Below are 18,627 nucleotides of genomic sequence, written 5' to 3' on the forward strand. Positions count from 1 at the left end.
AAGTATGGCATTAAAACATTTTTAAACAAAATAATACTGTAAAAAGATTGAATAGTCTGATACGGTCTTTATAAGCCTATAAAAGTGACGAACATTAGTACGCAGAACACGCAAAGACTCCTTGCACACTGACAGGAAAAGATAAACCAGCAAGAAAAAAAATATATATATATATATATTCAAGCGAAACAAAGTATACAAGCAAATTGCCAAAAATGTACATTTCTTATGTTCAAGGCTACCCATGATCAGAGAAGGCACTTTCATACCTATCACAGATGCTAGGATTTCAAAGTCTACAGGTTATTTCTCAAAGAAAGAAGGAAAATGAAGAGTGTGCAACACTAGTTGTTTATTTCCGAACAGGAGGCGGCAGGCTGTGGGCCCCTTGGTCTGGCTGCTCAGTCCAAGTTGTCCAGGAGGCAGCAGCAGCAGAGTGCAGCCCAGCACGCGGCCAGAGCCGCCTGACACCCGCTGTCCGTCTTCTTCTCCCGTTCCACCACGTACACTGGGGGCAGGGGGCAGGCAGGGAGAGAGAGACGCAGTCAGAGCAGAGCTGGAGCGTCGGCAGCCTGGCAGCACTTACCACATGCCCAGGGGACTGCAGACTGCCGGCTCCATGAGGGTGGGGCAGGAGCCGCGCCCTTCTGGGTCCTGCCCTAGCCCTGCTCCAGTGTCTGCCACACACAGCTACTTGGTGGCTGTCAGGCCACTGTTTCCTGCCGCCGCTTTTCCCCGAGCCGTGAAACCCAACCCGGCACCTCCTCTGATGCAGTGCAAAGTGAGCCAGTTTGCAGGGTGGCCCTGGAGCCCACGGTACCCTGCAGCCTGGTGTGGCAGGCACTGGCTGCAGGCTTCACAGGCAGAGCCTCATTTAATCTCGCAACAGCCCTGGGCCATCCCTCTGTAACTCTCCTCTCAGCAGGGGTATGGAGTCAGGAACTACTTTCCAAGGGGATTTTGAGGAGCGAGGAAGGGGCACAACTTGAACCCAGAAAATCTGCGTCTACAATTTGTCCTCCAGAAATAACTGTCCCAGTGTTCAGAGATTATGCACTGCCACATCAAAATAGTCCCTAGCTGGCACCAGCCTCAGTGACGAGCAGCTGGAGTCCAGGAGCTTGATTGAGGCCTGTGCAGTAGCAGAACACTGGACAGCATGTGCAAGGAGCTAGGCGGCCTTTTGTGTGGCCATCAGGTTAAGCAAGGGTGGAAAGCAGATGTACAGCAGCGTTTGTGTACAAAAAGGACACACATACACAATTGTGAAAGAAAACAAGAAACATGGCGTCAGCGGGTAGGGGGAGGTAGAGCTTTTCACTTTGGATTTCACATGCTTCTCAAAGCCAGGCTTGCCTGATTCCAAAGCCACCCTCCAAGCTGCAGGCTCCTGTGTCAGGGGGGAGAGCCTGGCCAGTCCTCATGCATGTTGGACCCTTTCTAGCCTCTCCACAGGTGCTGGCTCCAGGGGCTCTGAGGGCATCTGGCACTGACTGTCCTGGGCTCCCAGCCCCAGAGGCACTGGCCTCAGTGCTCATTTGCTGCAGTCCCCCTGACCCTGCACCCTACTCAGCCAACTCCACAGTCTGATCTGCCTCCGAGGGCCCCATCAGATAAGCCTTAAATCCAGTTCCCACTCCCTTTAAGCCTTGCTTCTTGTCACAGCGGGCAAGTACCAGGACTCCTGTCCTCAAACCTGCAATAGGCACCATCAAACTCCCATCCTCCCGACAAGGAGCTGAGACCACAGCACGCTGTACACCGGGGCTTTCCTGAGTCTTGTCCCGTCGGGTAAAACACGTCTCCTATCTCCCTGCCAGGCCCCTCTCGGCTCCCTGCGCCCTCCTCCCTCTCCGGCAGCACTGCTGACACACCAAACCATCCCAGCCTCTTCTGGGTGTGGGAAGGTGGTCGGGAGCCCACCCTAGCTGGGACCCGGAGGAAGAGGGCACTCGGGAAGCAGGCACACCCTGGCAGAGTCCATGGTCCTCCAGAGGCCGCCCGCAGGTTCCTGCCCAGCCCTTCAGCCACCCCCTCTCTCAAGTGGGAACCTCAGGCTCTTCCCTCTCCTTTGGCCTCTCCATTCTCAACTCCACAGCCCCCTCAGCAGGACCCGTCCTGCTCATCTGATGCCAAAAGCAGTGCCCTCTGTACCCCTGGGTTTTTTCTATTTATTTATTTAAATTTATTTGACAGAGTTAGACAGTGAGAGAGAGAAGTCTTCCTTCCGTTGGTTCACCCCCCAACTGGCCGCTACAGCCAGAGCTATGCCGATCCAAAGCCAGGAGCCAGGTGCTTCTTCCTGGTCTCCCATGCAGGTGCAGGGCCCAAGCACTTGGGCCATCCTCCACTGCCTTCGTGGGCCACAGCAGAGAGCTGGACTGGAAGAAGAGCACCCGGGACTAGAACCCGGCGCCCATATGGGATGCCAGTGCCGCAGGTGGAGGATTAACCTAGTGAGCCACGGCGCTGGCCCCCTGTGTTTTCTCTAAACACCACCCCTAGACTTGGGCTGGCCTTCGTGCCTGCCTCTGGGACCCCTAAATGCCACCCTGGATAGCGGGGCCATGGGACTGAGCCTCCCAGCCAAGGCACCTGCCCACTGCTCCCAGAGCCAACCTTCATCAGTCTTCAACATCAGACTGACGTCTTCTCTTCCCCCAGCTGCCTGATACACGTGGGCAGTCCCCATCACCACACAGCCTCAGCGCCCAGGCTCAGGGAAACCATGGTCACATCTTGGAGAAGATGTGGGCAAGGCCCACAAAAGAGCAGCTTCTGAGGCCAGGGGATGGGGAGCTTGCACACTGAGCTGGGAACATGGTCACAATCAAGGTAGCAGCCCAGGGACCCAGAGACACATCCACCTCCTGACTGCCAGGCCCACACCTCGGAACAACCTGCCCCACCTACTAGAGGCCTGGACACTCCAGGTGTTGTGGCCACGCCAACAGGAAACCTCACAGTGGTTTCACCTGCACCTGCCTAGACCACCTCACCATTGAAGAGATCCTCCAGGAACTGGTCTGGCTGCATGCCCTTCAAATGACTTCATTCTTCTCTCCCTGCCCCAGGAATGGCTCATGGCACAGACAGCAGCCCCCCCACCCCACCCCCCAGATCCAGAAACAGCAGCCCACCTCCCCAGCAGGCGTGTCCCAGGTGGAGGCCAGAGACTTAGCTATGTGAGCAGCTCTTCTTGCACAGCCCACACAGGTTTTCTGGAGCCTCTGAGAAGCACTGGCTCTGCCATCTGATCTCGGAAATGACAATGGTGGCCCCAGTACTAAGCACACACTGGTCCCTTTTCTCAGTCCATCCAGCTCACACCCGTCTGACACTCCTTCCTTCCTGGTTCAGTTCTGCCTTTGACTTGGGCCATCCCCCATCACCTCACCAAGCCCGTGTCTTCAGCTATAAAAGCCAGGGTTGAGGGCCAGCGTTGTGACACAGCAGGTTAGGGCACCAGGGAGTGCTGGGTCAAGCGCTTCCAGTCCAGCTTCCTGCTGATGCACCTGGGATGGCCCAGGTGCTTAGGTCTCTGCCACCCATGTGGGAGATCTGGATGAAATTCATGGCTCCCGATTTCAGCCTGACCCAGATCTGGCAACTGCAGCCATTTGAGGAGCAAACCCTCAGATGTAAGAGCCCTCTCTCTCCACTGCTCTGCCATTCAAATAAATTATTTTTTTAAAAGCACAGTTGACAATGACGTGTGTAGTGAAGCCCCCAAGAAGAAAATGCATTGTCAACAAAGTATCACTGGGTCCTTCCCTGTCCCTGCACAGCAGCCATGTGCCAGAGCAAGGGGAGAAGGCACCAGCCTGTCCTGGAGAGAGAAGAGAGGAGCAGTCGAGGATCTCCAGGCAGCTCCTCCAGGAGACCTCCCTGACCTACACGAGCCCACCGCAGCGCTTCTGAAAAAGCTCAACTCCTGCCAGCAGCGGAACTGCAATCATTCCAAACCACCGTCGAGCTATCAAGAGATCTTTGATAAAAGCAGAGCGGGGAGGCAGAGATGGGGGCCGAGGTAAGGAGTTATTGGGTTATTTATTTATTCTTAAATGATGATTTGATTATTTAAAAGGCAGAATGACAGAGTGACAGATCTTCCATTCACTGGTTCAGCTCCCAAATGGACACAATAGCCAGGGCTAGGCCAGACTGAAGCCGGAGCCTACAACTCCATCCAGGTCTCCCAGGTGGGTGGCAGGGGCCCAGGTACCAGGGCCATCTTCTGCTGTCTTGCTAGGAACATCAGCAGGGAGCTGGATTGAAAGCGGAACAGCCAGGACTTCAACTGGCACTCCAGTAAAGGAGGCCCATGTCAGAGCAATGGCTTAACCAGCGGCGACACAATAGCAGCCCCCAAAGTAAGGATTTAGGTGAAAAGATAGACTACAGGCCAGTACAGAACAGACAGAGCTTGGGGGGAAAGAATGGAAGATTTCACTTCACAGGCCAGTGACGTCTTCCTTTGCTCTGTGGCATCAGAGCAAAGGAAACGGGGCTGCCTCACACACATCTCGCTCCCCGTTGGCGTTTCTGCACCTCCCACGTGCAGGGCTACAGGCTTTCTCTGTGAGCAGCCCCACAGGGCTGGAGGTATTGGAAGGGCATCATGGTAACTGGGTGGGAACTAGGAGCAGGCATAGCGTCCACCTACACACCGAGCACCAAAAACTTTCTAGGCAGAGACAGGTGGCTGCAGTGCGCACTGATGGGGTCCCTGTCCCACTCACGAGGGCTGATGGGTCCACAGTCTAGGTCCCATCAGGACATGGGCTCAAGGTCCAACAGGGCACTGGAAGACTCTTAGTGACCTTAGCTGTGAAGAAGTTTGAGTCGGCCCATTTGTGGATCTGAAGAATTTCTTACAAGAAATTACCACAGAGGATGACAAAATGCCCTTGGAGACAAGAGTTTCACAAGCAGCCATCTCCACTTCCTCACTGTCGAGCACATGGAGACAGCAGCTCAAGGACTCCTCATCCAGAGAGACCCAGGACAGGACAGCTGAACCCCTCCAAAGCATGTGTGTTCTGTGCTGATAACAGGAAAACCAGTCCCAAAGGAACTTCAAATGCCACCCACTTCTACATTTTACTGTCCTAGGACGGCGTTCACATGTAAGAACTGGAAGAAACCAAAGCAGATGGTGAGAGCCAGCAGACACGGGGGCAATGACATGCCTGCACAGCGCTGCCCCGAGTGGCCTCCACAGCCTTAGTCATCAGCAGGCTGGGAGTTTCGGGTCCAGATGGGAACAAGACAAATGACCAGTCCAATCAGGTCAGGAAAGAGAAGAGACAAAGTCAGCAGGAGCCTGCACCGTGAGAGCGAGCCAGGGGGCAGTAAGGTGCCCACCACTGACCAGTGTGCCCCACAACCATAAAGCAATGGCTAACTAAAGTGCAGTCAGTGTGAAAGCCTAGCAACTATGAAAATGAAGTGCAAGGCTCTGGGTGCCCAGCACTGGTTATGCTGCAGTCTAAAATTAGCTGCTGAGCAAAGCTGACTTTCGGCCTGTAAGTCTAGCCCTCCGTGCAGAAGGGTGATTCATCAGAAGCTAATCTTCAAAGACATCCTGCTCCCAGTGATTTCAAACCCTTACCCCAAAGATCTGAATGCAGCGACACGGACAGCACGCTCACGGCAGCACTGTTCACAAGAGCCAAGGGGTGGAAGCAGCTCAAGTGGCCACCGATGTGATGCAGACGCACCAGAGTATTACTCAGTCTTAGAAAGGAAGGGAATTCTGACACAGGCTACGCGACACGGGTAGCCCTTCAAGACATTATACTAAAAGACAGAAAACCAGTTACAGAAGGACAGACACCGTAGGACAGTGGTTTCCAGGCACCAGGGAATGGGAGTGGTGGGTGGTTTTTCAGTGGGTGCGGAGGTGCAGTTTAGGAAGATGAAAGCAATTCTGGAATCGTCGGGGTGATGATCAAACAACGATGTGGATGTATTTAACGCCAAATGAACTCTAAGTGTAAATGGTTAAAATGGCAAAAAAAAAAAAAAAAACCAAACCTGTATTACAACTATTTTACGACACAAATGAAAACCTGCGCCCTTTAATCCTGTGTGTGTGTATGAGGATTCCAGAGTACCTCGCAGCCTGGGGAGGAGAGATGCCAGAGCTGAGCTTGGCAGCAGGCAAAACTCCGTATGCTGGTGGCTCAGGGACATCCTGTTCCAGCAGCAGCTTCACTTCTTTGTGGTTTTGTGCAAGAACCAATCCCGCCTTCCCTGGGGGCCAGCCTAGACTCCAGCCAGCCAGAGGCATGTCGTGGTCACCAAAAAGTACATTCGCTCTGCCTGCCTGCCCGCACACCCTCCTGTGCCTGAAGACTCTTCCAGATGCCCCGCCTGGCCCTCACACGTGGCCAGTGTGCTGAGGGACAAAGAAGCCACCGCTGCAGACACTTGGCTCAGTCTCCCTCCCACCGCGCCTGCGCGCTTCGTTCTTCCTGACAGCCAAGTCTGCAGGGAAGTCCAGAAATAAAAAAGACACCAGCCCTGTCTCGGGCAGCTCAGTGACCCCTAGGAAAGAAGAGACAAAGGCAGTGCACAGTCACGCGCCGACTCAGGCAGGGCCAACAACAGACACAGCCGGGACTCAGAGTCAGGACTCCATGTCAGTGAGTTAAGGCGGGAGGAATGTCAGCCTCCTCACTGCCGGCTTCGTGAACAATGGCTACTGAGTGGTTCACCAAGAAATGGCATCACTTGGGTGCTGGCTGCCATGGGCAACGCGGACGGCCCTGGCTTCTCCTGACGGATAAGGCCTTGACAAGCCGCTGCCCCCAGAACACGACGGTGGTGAGGGTGATGAATGCATGAGCGGTTATTCATGCCCTGTTGAGCAGCAGGACTGGAGCCAGGGAATCATGGAAACAAAGCAAGGAGAGAAAGGTAAGAGTGAAACAGAAATAGAAAGTGACTCAGAAACCACAAACCCCCAATGTCAGTGCCCCTAAATATAAGACTACTGCTTCCATGATTTTAGAAAGCAAATCAGGAAATGGTTGTTTTTGGTTTTCGGGCTGTGGGTTACAGGAAAAAAAAAAAAATGGAGAGGTTACTTTGAGGGGGAGCTGGCTCTTCAGAATGTGCCTAAATGGGCAGAGTTCACCAAGAAAGTATCCACTGGGTTTCGCCAATCAGTGTCCGGGCACAGGCAGGCACAGTTTGCTCTGTTATCGTCATGCTGGCCTGACTCACGGTGAGTGCCGGCCCCAGGAGTCTCCCTCAAATAGTACCTGCTGCATTTTCTAAAAAGGCAAACACTTCCATATCGTCTTCACTGAACTCAGAGTGTGCTTTATCTTAGGTATACAGACTGCAACTGGCTTCTACCTGTACCAGATTCCTGTGTTACTGATTAACAGCTCTCGGCAGATACATTTATGCAAAGCACCCCAGTTTGTTTGTTTTTCTCCACTCCCAGGCTTAAGTTCTGGACAATAAAAATAGTTGTTTCCTCCTGATTGCCCCTCAGTGTAGAGCCCAGCACAGCGAGTTCTGAGGCCAGGGGTAGAGAGGCATGACCGTTCTCAACAACCCTGAGAGAAGGCATTCGAGGCAGACCTTGCTTGTAAGGGCTGTACCACCCCCCCCCACACACACACACACGCACGCAGGCATGCATGCACACATACTCCCCAGCGCACCACTTCATGTCTCAGAGAAACAAAGGTTACCCTTTTGGATTTGGAAAGAACCAACATGGGGTGCCTGGGCACTGCTACAAGCTGACAGCCACCCCACAACCAACCAGAGAGTCAGCAAAAACCACCACCAAACTCACGGCGCTGCCCTTATTTGGCAAATGTGAGGCCAGGGACTTCCCAGGGGACATAGGGAGAGAAGTGGGTGGCCTGGCCTTTAGGACCGTGAGAACTCTGCCAGCCCGGGAGACAGAGGCAGAGCCTCGGAAAACAACTTCCTTCCATGGTCAACTCTATCAGGCTGGCCAGCTTGTCACGGACACCAAGTGAAAAAAGTCCACCATCGGGATCAACCCCCTTCCACGGCAGCAAGCTAATCCTTCTGGTGAGGAGCCTTAGGGAGACAACGAAGTGCGGTTGGCTTCCTGAGCGGAGCAGGTACGTAGGGAGCCTCCAATAAGCCAGCAAGGCCAGACATGTGATTTATCCAGAGCCACTGAACAGAATTCAGCTGCCCAAAGTGGTGGATTTATTTATAGCGCTAGGAGTCTAGTTGGGAGAAACAGGAGACGGCGCTGAGGCACGCCAGCAAACTGGAAGGCCAGCACACAGCACGCTTGACCTGGTGCACACATTCAGCCAGGTTGTCTGCAACACTGTCGCCACCATCTGCCCATATCACAGCAGGAGAAGACCCAACCTCATGGGGTTGGTAGCCCGCCAAGGAACACAGTGCAGACGTGAGGAGAGCTGGTGTTAGGGCTGGATGACTAAGGGACTGGCCTCAATGTCACCTTGAGGGTGTGACAACCTCTTCCAGCTCCAGTTTCCTCACCGGTACAATGGGGAGAAGAGTAGCACCTATTCCCCTCACTGAGTTTTTCAAGGCCATGGGCCATGGTCTGCTGTACAGCAGGGATTCAGAATATGTTAGCTTCTCTCATTACTCTCCAAACAGCGACCTAAAGGACTGAAGGCAGGACTCCCCAGCTGGGGAGCAACATGGGCATTACAGGAAGTGCACAGATTCCAGACTGTTCCATTTTACATAATAAACAGAGGTCCTTTTAGAAGAATGAGCAAGAGACATGAAATAGGGTGAAAGAAGTTCTATTTCCCTCAAAACACTGCCTAGGGCCAATGCCTCGTGGATGCCAGGCTGCTGGTGACAACCCACGGGGGCTGGGGGTGCTGCCTCCTAATGAAATCCATAGCCACATGGCCATCCACATGACCGTACCACTGTATCAGCAGGCTGGCGCTGGCTAGCACCAAGAACTCTACCGACTTCTTACCTGCACCACTCTTCTCTCGTGACCGAACAGAGAAACAGTCCTATCGAGGAATGTCTCTTTTGATGGCCAAGATGAACCTGGTCACCCTCAGGTCCTAATTCTACCTGGGTAAAAATTATGAGGACTCCAGTGCCATTTATTACTTGATGCCCACAGTCTAGCACAGGGCGTGCAGTAAGCCTGGCACACAAGAGACAATGAATGAATGAACAATCTGCCTTCCATGCCTTGCTTCACTTGGAAAAAATGTTTCTAGCCTGTCTTATAAGCAAGGTACAGATACGGGCTTAGCTGACTACTCTTCGAAGCAACTGTGAAGTACTAATAAGAAAAAAACAAAGACCCAATCAGTCTCAAGTTCTTAGGAAAAGGAGTCACTCCACTGTCAGTTCCATTTTTTAAAAAGATTTATTTATTTTACTTGAAAGTCAGAGTTACACACAGAGAGAAGGAAAGGCAGAGAGAGAGAGAGAGAGAGAGAGAGAGAGAGAGAGAGAGAGGTCTTCCATCTGCTGGTTCATTCCCCAATTGACCACAACGACTGGAGCTGTGCTAATCCGAAGCCAGGAGCTTCTTCCAGGTCTCCCTCGAGGGTGCAGGGGCCCAAGAACTTGGACCATCCTCTACTGCTATCCCAGGCCACATCAGAGAGCTGGACTGGAAGAGGAGCAGCCAGGACTAGAACTGGTGCCCATATGGGATACAGGTGCTGCAGGCAGAGGATTAACCTACTGCACCATGGCGCCGGCCCCTCAAACCCTTTTCAAGAGCTCTTGGCACACCCAGAACTTTCTATAAATGGGCTGGGGCAGTCCCTGTATCGAGGCCATCCCTTTATGGGAACCTTGTGACTGAGAGGAGATCTTGGGAGGAGGTCAAGCAAGCAAGAGGAACGCAAGGTGCTGAGCCCAGCCAGGCCAGGGAGTGGAACCTGAGGCCACAGTATTACCTTCCCACAGGGCCCTTCACTTCAGATCTGCGGCCCCAAGAACCTATACCCACAGCCTTGTGAGTGCACAGCTACCACAGGCTGCCCGAGGGTACTTGGACTGGACTTTTCTTTTTTAGAGGCTCAGAGGGAAAGGTCCTTCATTAATGAACCATGATGCACAGAGCCCCACAAACAAAAAATGTTTTTATTCATTAAGAAACACCAACAATACAATTCTGTACTCTAAAATTCTCCAAGCTGACAAGGTATCCTAGGCAACCTTATGGACTCATTTCAAAAGTAAATGGAAATGCTGCAAGAGGACCCATTTATTTTTTTACTTTTATTTTTATTTTTTGGTAAAGCCTAATTGGAGGGTGGGGGCCCCACTGAGCACAGAGGTTAAGTCACTACTTTGGTTAAAGTCCTGGCTACCAGGGCTGGCACCTTGGCTCACTTGGTTAATCCTCCGCCTGTGGCACCGGCATCCCACATAGGCACCGGGTTCTAATCCTAGTTGCTCCTCTTCCAGTCCATCTCTCTGCTGTGGCCCGGGAAGGCAGTAGAGGATGGCTCAAGTGGTTGGGCCCCTGAATCCGAGTGGGAGACCAGGAGGAAGCACCTGGCTCCTGGCTTCAGATCAGCATAGCTCCGGCCGTGGCAGCCATTTGGGGGGTGAACCAACATAAGGAAGACTTCTCTCTCTCTCTCACTGTCTAACTCTATCTGTCCAAAAAAAAAAAAAAAAAAAAAAAATCCTGGCTACCCTGCTTCCGATCCAGTTTCCTCCTGATTCTTTAGAGTCAGCAGTTGATGGTTCAAGCACCTGGGTCCCTGCCCCCCAAGTGGGAGACCTGGATGGAGTTCCAGGCTCCTGCTTCAGCACGGGCCAGCCCCGAATGTTGCAGGCATTTGGGGAGTGAACCAGTGGATGGAAGATCTCTTTCTCTCTGGCATTTTCTATGTGTCTCTTAAATTAGAAAAAGAAAAGAAAGCTTAATGGGAAGATTAGAAAATGCAGCAGGAAAACACACTGAAGTTTTTCAAGGCTCTTCGCAGTTCATGCACTTCATGTAGGTGTATGCCTGAGAAAAAGACTCTGGTACCCCAAGAAGAAAACTAAGTCCAACTACAAGACCCAGACAGAGTCGAGTGTGTGTCCATATGTGGTGGTGGTGGTGGTGGTTGGCTCTATTCCCTCTCCCCAGGTCAGAAAGCCCCGAAGTTTAACGGGCTGAGGATGGAGCAGAGTAATCCCAGAAGCATGCTGCCTTTTCCAAGCCCGATTCCAGTCTGGATCAAGAGGAAGAGGTCACGGTGCCCAACAGGAAGAGAAATGGAGGGGAGAAGTTCCGGCCTCTCAAAGCCAAGACTGTTGCAGCCTTGACAGCAAGCTTCCTGGTGCAAGCTGATAAAACTTGCCGTCAGAGCTGATAAGAAAATAAGTACTTCCTACTTCCGGGAGAATGGATCTACTCCCTCAGAGCCAAGGCAGGACTGCAAAGAGCAGATCAGTGCTCGGCTCCAACACTGCCATGACCACTCCCTGGGGCTGTCTCCACAACCAGCCCCACCCTGCCGCTCAGGCCAGCTCACAGGCAGGAGCTGAGTCCTCCTCGTCTCTGCATCCCCAAGGCCCAGCTCTTCAGAGACAGGTTCCCTGGATTCAGGGGTTATACGTAATATTCGTATACCTGGCATGGTCCCTTCAGTAAAATCCAAGTCCTTTAACCTCTTTGTGGTTCCATTACCTCACCTGTGAAATGGAGACAATAACAGCAAAATCCTATTTTGCAAAGCTTTAGGCTATATTGAAATTTTTAAAACAAAAAATATTTTGGACTGGGGGCAAAAAGCAGCATGAAGTCCATGGTATGAGACCAACACTGAAGTACAGACCTTAGTGAAAATGGGTAACCACTCCGAAAGCCTTGCATATTTTAAGGGGCCAAGAAGCAGCTGAGGCTACATAGACTTGAATTTAGAACAAGGAAAAAAACAAAACACCCACTCTTCAATATAGCATTGTATTAGCTGCAAGTATATCACCTAGATAGATAATAACAAGCCAGCTAAATTTCAAAAAAGGCTATATTTTTAAAAAATCATAGCAGAATGTTAACTGCTATCTTTGGGTAATAAAATTTGGGGATTATTTACTTTCTAGATATAATAAATATTTCTGTCATTTAAAAAAAAGTGACCACATCAGAACTGGCAGGTAGTTGGGCCACCACCTGCAATGCTGGCATCCCATATGGGTGCCAGTTCGAATCTCAGCTGCTCCACTTGCAAACCAACTTCCTGCTGAGCCTAGGAGGGCAGTGGAGGATGGCCAAAATGTTCAGACCCCTGCACCCGCGTTGGGGACTTAGATAAAGCCCTGGCTCCTGGCTTTGGCCTGGCCCAGCCCTAGCCATTGCAGACATTTGGAGAGTGAACCAGCAGAGGAAAGATCTATCAATTGATCTACCTCTTTCTAACTCTGCCTTTCAAATAAATCTTTAAAAAATAAAATAAAATAAAAAGCAGCCATGTTTCTCTGAGTGAAAACCCAGGCATAACAAAGGAGCAGCAGCTGTGGGGAGCTGGCAGAGCTGCACCAAGCAGGCTTTGAAGAAACCAGCTCTCAGGCCCACCGGTCACGCTGGATGTGGTCCACACACTTGTGTTACTATCTGCTGGGCCAAAACCTCATCCAGTGGTATAGACATTAATCCTTGCTGTCTTCATGTTCAGCATTTTTATCAGAACATCCTGTGTCCTCTCAACTCCCAGAGCCACCATACAAACAGAATAGAGACTGTTTTGTAGAGGCACCAAATTCTACCAGTGCAGCCAGTTCTCCTGAGAGTGATTTCCATGAAGACCTAAGAGAAGCCTCTGAGAATGAAAAAGCTATTGGCTTTCAAAGGTTCTTCCTCAAGTTTTTCTCTGTGGCTAACCACACTGACCACTGGGAAGAAGGCACCAGCTACCTGTGGGCGCCCTGCCACACAGGCAGCTGATGTGGTGAGAGCCACATCACCGTGCACAGGCCCTGGAGCCTGGGCCCCTCGCTACAGCTAACGCTTCATTACTATCTGGAAGGGACTGTTTCAGTACAGGATGCGTGCCACCCTGGGTGTCCCTCTGCTCTGCAGAGCGGAACTGGCACAGGGAGGTGCCAACAGTGCCTGCTTTAGCTCCAGTGACTGACTCTATCCCACCTGCACCTTCCAATTTCCATAGGTGCCTTTTACCTAGTCAGTCTTTTCCTTGCCCACCCACACCAGTGCTTCACTGTTCACATCAGCTTCACTAAAGATGGCCATGCAGGAGGGGATGAGGATATGTGTCATGTTTTTTAAGGCAGGGTAAAAGCATTGTCGGAGCAGAAAACCCATGCAGCCCCTGAGTGGGAAGGTGTTAAGAGGAACAATGGGGCAAATGAGTCTGGAAGCAGCATCAGACTTCAAAACACCATTTCCCCACGCCACCTAGACCTTGCCAGCTGGGTCTGCTCCCAGCCAGCTGAGGAAATTGGATCTGCAAATAGCAGTAGCCTTTTCATACTCCATTACCTATGAGTGCTTTTAAAAAGGCAAAAGAATGTTTTTCATAAAGTACTTGGCCAAAACTGATTATGTCTCTTATCTCCAAGGAGATGGAAAAACCCAAGGCCATCTTCAGCAGTCCACCAGGCTGTCTTCACATGACACACGAGGCTGAGAGCAGCCACTGGGGACACCATTATGGATGCATGGTTCTTTTTTTTGACAGGCAGAGTGGACAGTAAGAGAGAGAGAGAGAAAGGTCTTCCTTTTACTGTTGGTTCACCCTCCAATGGCCGCTGCACCGTGCTGATCCGAAGCCAGGAGCCAGGTGCTTCTCCTGGTCTCCCATGTGGATGCATGGTTCTAACAACCACATTGGTCAAATTAAGGCTTGAAGTCATCAGTATGTGGAATGAGAGCAAACGCTGGTACCAAGTCCCCAGTACACTCAAGGCCATTCTCATCTGCTTTTTTGAAGAGAGTTACAAGTTCTTTCCACCAGGGAGAGAACGTCCTATCCAGAGTCCTCCTCTACCATTGAAAATAATGTGCGTCTTTGCTAATTCTGAAGTAGTTTAAGGATATTCCTTAATGGAACGAGAGAGCATCAAAGGCAAGAATCCACTTGGAAGGGCAGGTGTTGCGGTGCAGAGCTAAGTGCCTCCCGGGACTCCTGCATCTCATGCTGGAGTGCTCATTCAGATCCCAGATACTCTGCTTCTCATCTGCTCCTTGCTAACGTGCCTGGGAAAGCACAGGAGATGGTTCAAGTACTTGAGTTCCTGCCACCCACATGGGAGACCTGGATGGACTTCCTGGATCTTTCTCCATACCACCCCCCTTCAAATAAATAAATAAATCTTTAAAAAAATAATAATACATTTTAAAACTGGACAAGGCTTGGTTCGATTCATGGCTTAGCTATTGTTTCAAAAAAACCTTAGGAAAATTATTTCATCTCTCTGAATCCCAGTCTCATCTCTCACATGGGACACCACCAGGACTGCTATATGCAACTAATAGGATAATATGTATAAAGCACCTGAAGAAGACAAAACTAGAAATGGTAACATTTACTTAGTACTTGTCACTAAATACAGAAGGCATTTAGCTGGTACTTACTGAATGAGAGTGTGGCGCTTACAAGGAAAAAGGAAGATGATTGTATTTTTTTTATTATTATTTTTGTAAGGCAGAGAGTCACAGAAAAGAGAGAGACAGAAAGAGACACACAGAGAGAAATCTTCCATCCACTGGTTCATTTGCCAGATGCTCAGAACAGCTGGGGCTAGGCCAGGCCAAAGCCAGGTGCCAGGAAATCCACATGGAAAGCAGGAACCCATGCACTTGGGCCATCATCTGCTGCCTCCCAGGTATCTTAGCAGGAAGCTGCATTGGAAATGGACTGAATCCCACGCACTCTTATGTGGCATATGGACATCCCAACTGGCAGCTTAACCTGCTCCAGAAAGATGAGTTTATAAAAAAGACTTTTATGGGGCTGGCACTGTGGCATAGTAGGTTAAGCATCCTGCTGCAGTGCTGGCATCCCATATGGGCACCAGTTCGAGTCCCAGCTGCTCCACTTCTAATCCAGCTCACTGCTTATGGCCTGGGAAAGAAGTAGAAGATGGCCCAAGTGCTTGGGCCTCTGCACCTGCATGAGAAACCTGGAAGAAGCTCCCGGCTCCTGGATTCTGATCAGCTCAGCTCTGGCCATTGTGGCCATTTGGGGAATGAAACAATGGGTGGAAGACCCCTCTCTGTGTCTCTCCCTCTCTCTGTACTATGTTTCTTAAGTAAATAAATATTTTTTTAAAAACCTTTTAATTGTACATGGAGGCCACATGATACATGGATAGTATTCTACAATGTGTCAGGCTTTGGGTGAGAGACCTGGGGTCCACAGGCAAGGTATTGTAGCTTCTCTAAGCTCCTGGTTACTCTGAAGGGCTACTGTAAAAATCAAAGCCCTAGCTATAAAGCTCTCAATAGAGTATCAGGGACTTCAGCAGGTGCTCAGGAAATGGTAGTTACTGAAGAGCATAGGCTTTGGAGTCAAAGATTGTTGGGTTCAAATTTCAGCTCCACCATTTCCCGTATGACCAGGAATGAGGCAACTTTTTTATCCTTCGGCTTCTTCACCTCCTACATGATGAGATAACAGGACCAACCTCAGAGGGCTGCTCTTAGGACTGAGTTAATATATAAAAGTATCTGATACACAGCAATCACTAGACAAACACCAGAGCTATTATTTAGCTATTTATTACTCATTTAGTAATATTTATTGAATAATTAATATTGAAAGGCTCAAGCCATTGGCCTTGACCTCTTTGTGTTCTGAGGGTTTTAATCTCATGATTGGCATCAAACGTCCACATTCTCTAGCCCAAGGCTGCAGAGTGGCTCAGAAGTCTGTCCAGTTAGGAGCAACTTTTTTCCATTTCTGCATTCCCGAAATCTTCTCCCTTGGCAGGTCACCAGAAAAAGTCATATATTTTTCAACTGCTGAAGAAGCTGATTAAGAAGTTTTTTTCCTTTGATGGCCCACTTAAATTTTTAATTATTAAGACTGTAGCAGTGGTTCTCAAAGGAGGGTGATGCTGGCCCCAAGGGGATATGTGGTACCGAGGAGATGCGGCCTGCATTTCATGGGTGGAGACCAGGGATGCTTCTAAACATTGTGCAATGTGTAGGACAGCCTCCTATGACAAAGAACAACCTGATCCCAACCGGGAGGAAACCAGAGGGAAGACCCCATGGTGTGTACGCCACAGAGGCAGCCAGGTACTCACAGCCTGTGTGTGCGAGAACTCCCTAGGAAACAACTTGAAAATCATCTGAGCTGATGGGGTGTCTGGGTCATGATCTGTGAGCATTACTACGATGTTTAAGAACCGGAACTCAGTGGAGCAAGTAAGACCCCCACCACAGCTCTTGGCTTAGTTATTCAGACAGTGGTGATGATCAGCACTAGAATAGTTCTCCAACCCATGGTGCATAATAAATGCTCTGTTCACATATCAGACCAAGAAATAGATAAGGTAAGAGACAGCACAGTGGTGGAAACAGTCCTTCCTGTAAAATGAAGCCCTGAGTTTAACAATTCCCGTTTCTCCCATCCTCTCCTTTGAGTCTCCCAACTTTTCTTCCTCCTTAATCACTGGCCAGGTAGTGACTGGGGAATCCAGCAGTCACATTAAACACAGAGCTTTCAGATGACAGGGAGGACCTTCATTCTGTGACTGCAGTCTAAACCATCCAATTATAAATCCAGACAGCACTATGGACAGACACAGGACCTAGACTGGAGAGGTGGGCACCACTCGGTGTCAGTGACACCTGAGTGAGAAGTGAGTTATCTGTGCTGAGGCAATAGAGGAGGAAAAACGGCCCCCAAGCCGCATGGATAAGGGCATTTTCAAGAGCTGGGTGGGAGGATGGAGCCTAATGAGGCCAAGGAGCTCAGCAGCTGAGCCAGCTCAGGAAGGGCTCCCACAGCCTTTACCCTAGGAATGGAAAAATCTTATGGAAGGTAGAAAAAACATTTAAGCCCATACTCTGTGCTTGTAGCTCCTACTCTGGGACATCCAAGGATAGGTGAGGCAACTGCTTCGTTGAGAACCTAAATGGAAACCCATGGCCTTTCACACAGAAGCCAGTACAGTGGCAAAGTCTCCCACTCACGTGGAGACCAACAGAATGCTGCACAAAGGGAGAAGTGGTTTCTGTCCAAAGCAAGCATCAGGAAGATCTGTGCTGAACACACCTTCTGGTGTAGGAAAAGGAAGCCCTCAGCAGGGCTCAGTGTCACAGTGGCTGTCACATCCCTTTTGGGAAGCCAGGAATCCCAGAAGGGCCTGTCTTCTCCCTAGCTGAGGGGGCCAGATGATGATTTGTGGCCACCAAGGCTCTGCCTCTCCCGTCCCACAGCACAAGGTGCATGTGCCAGACCTGCCTGCCAGGTCAGAAACCATGGGCTTCTCAGGTTTCGGATCTGACAACAGGCCCAGCTGAAATCCTAAAGGCGCTGGCTCAGACCTGTTGAGATCTTAAGGGTATTTTCCAAGGGATGCCGTGAAAACACCATTTGGGCATGAGAAGATTTAAATAAATGTCCCAGTATAGTTGCTATAAGCTGTGAAAAAAAAAAAAAAAAGGGAAGAAGGTTAAATAGATCAAATAAGAATCAAGTGAGGATAAGTTGGAGAGGAGTATTTTGCACAACAGTCAACTCTTGTCACTGAAAAGGCAAAGAGGGGGGCTGATGCTATGGCTTAGAGGGTAAAGCCGCTGTTGCAGTGGCAGCATCCCATATGGGATCTGGTTCAAGTCCTGGCTGCTCCACTTCCAATCCAGCTCTCTGCTATGGCCTGGGAAAGCAGTAGAAAATGGCCCAAGTCCTTGGGCCCCTGTAACCGCGTGGGAGACCCAGAAGAAGGTCCAGGCTCCTGGCTTTGGATCGGCATAGCTCCGGCTGTTGCAGTCAACTGGGGAGTGAACCAGCGGTTGGAAGCCCCCTCTCTCTCTCTCCCTTCCTCTCCTTCTCTCTGTGTGTAATTCTTTCAAATAAATAAATCTTTAAAAAAAAAAAAAAAAGGCAAAGAGACCAGGATAAAGTATGAGGCTAAGAAGGAAGAACTACTGAAGAGGCACAAAGCACAACAAGCACCTGGGCCCATTATGAAGTGGGAAGACAGGAAGCTGACCCATCCTGGAGGTCTAGACAGACACAGGGAGCAGGGGACACGCCCAGAGGAAAGGAGACCAGGTACAAGGCAGGTAGGAGATGACTGGAGCGTTCCCACCCGCCGCAGGCCAGCAAGGATTCCCGGGGTAAATTGGGAGTGACCCTCAGCACCTGGCCTCCCCTCCTTTCCCCTGGAGCTCCCCGTCTTCCCCACCTCATCCACCCACAAGCCAACATGCAGAAAATGTGAGCGGCTGAGGGACGGCACTAACTGTTCTTCAATTCCCATCAAGATGGCATTAACAGGTAAGATGTATTTATTTATGCTTTACCATGGTCCAAAAGTCCCAACTTTATAAATAGGAAAGCAAAAGCCCCAAGAACTGGAGAAACTAACTAGATTCCTCAGTCAGTGAGGCTTTGGGTGGCACTATGCAGCGTCCTTGCTGGGACACTCTGTCACCTGATACCTGGCAAAGAAAGAAGGCACTGG

General features: G+C 50.5%; 1 protein-coding gene across 1 annotated transcript in view; it reads right to left on the minus strand.

The window, feature by feature from the left end:
- Positions 1-275: 275 nt before the first annotated feature.
- CYSTM1 (cysteine rich transmembrane module containing 1) overlaps positions 276-18,627 on the minus strand; it is a 48,574-nt gene continuing 30,222 nt past the window's right edge. Inside the window, exon 3 of the mRNA XM_062189026.1 lies at positions 276-508. Coding sequence (XP_062045010.1) covers positions 402-508 — 107 coding nt within the window. The 3' untranslated portion in view covers positions 276-401. The remainder of the gene's footprint in view (positions 509-18,627) is intronic.

Source organism: Lepus europaeus, chromosome 4, assembly GCF_033115175.1.
Source record: "Lepus europaeus isolate LE1 chromosome 4, mLepTim1.pri, whole genome shotgun sequence".
Taxonomy (NCBI): Eukaryota; Metazoa; Chordata; class Mammalia; order Lagomorpha; family Leporidae; genus Lepus; species Lepus europaeus.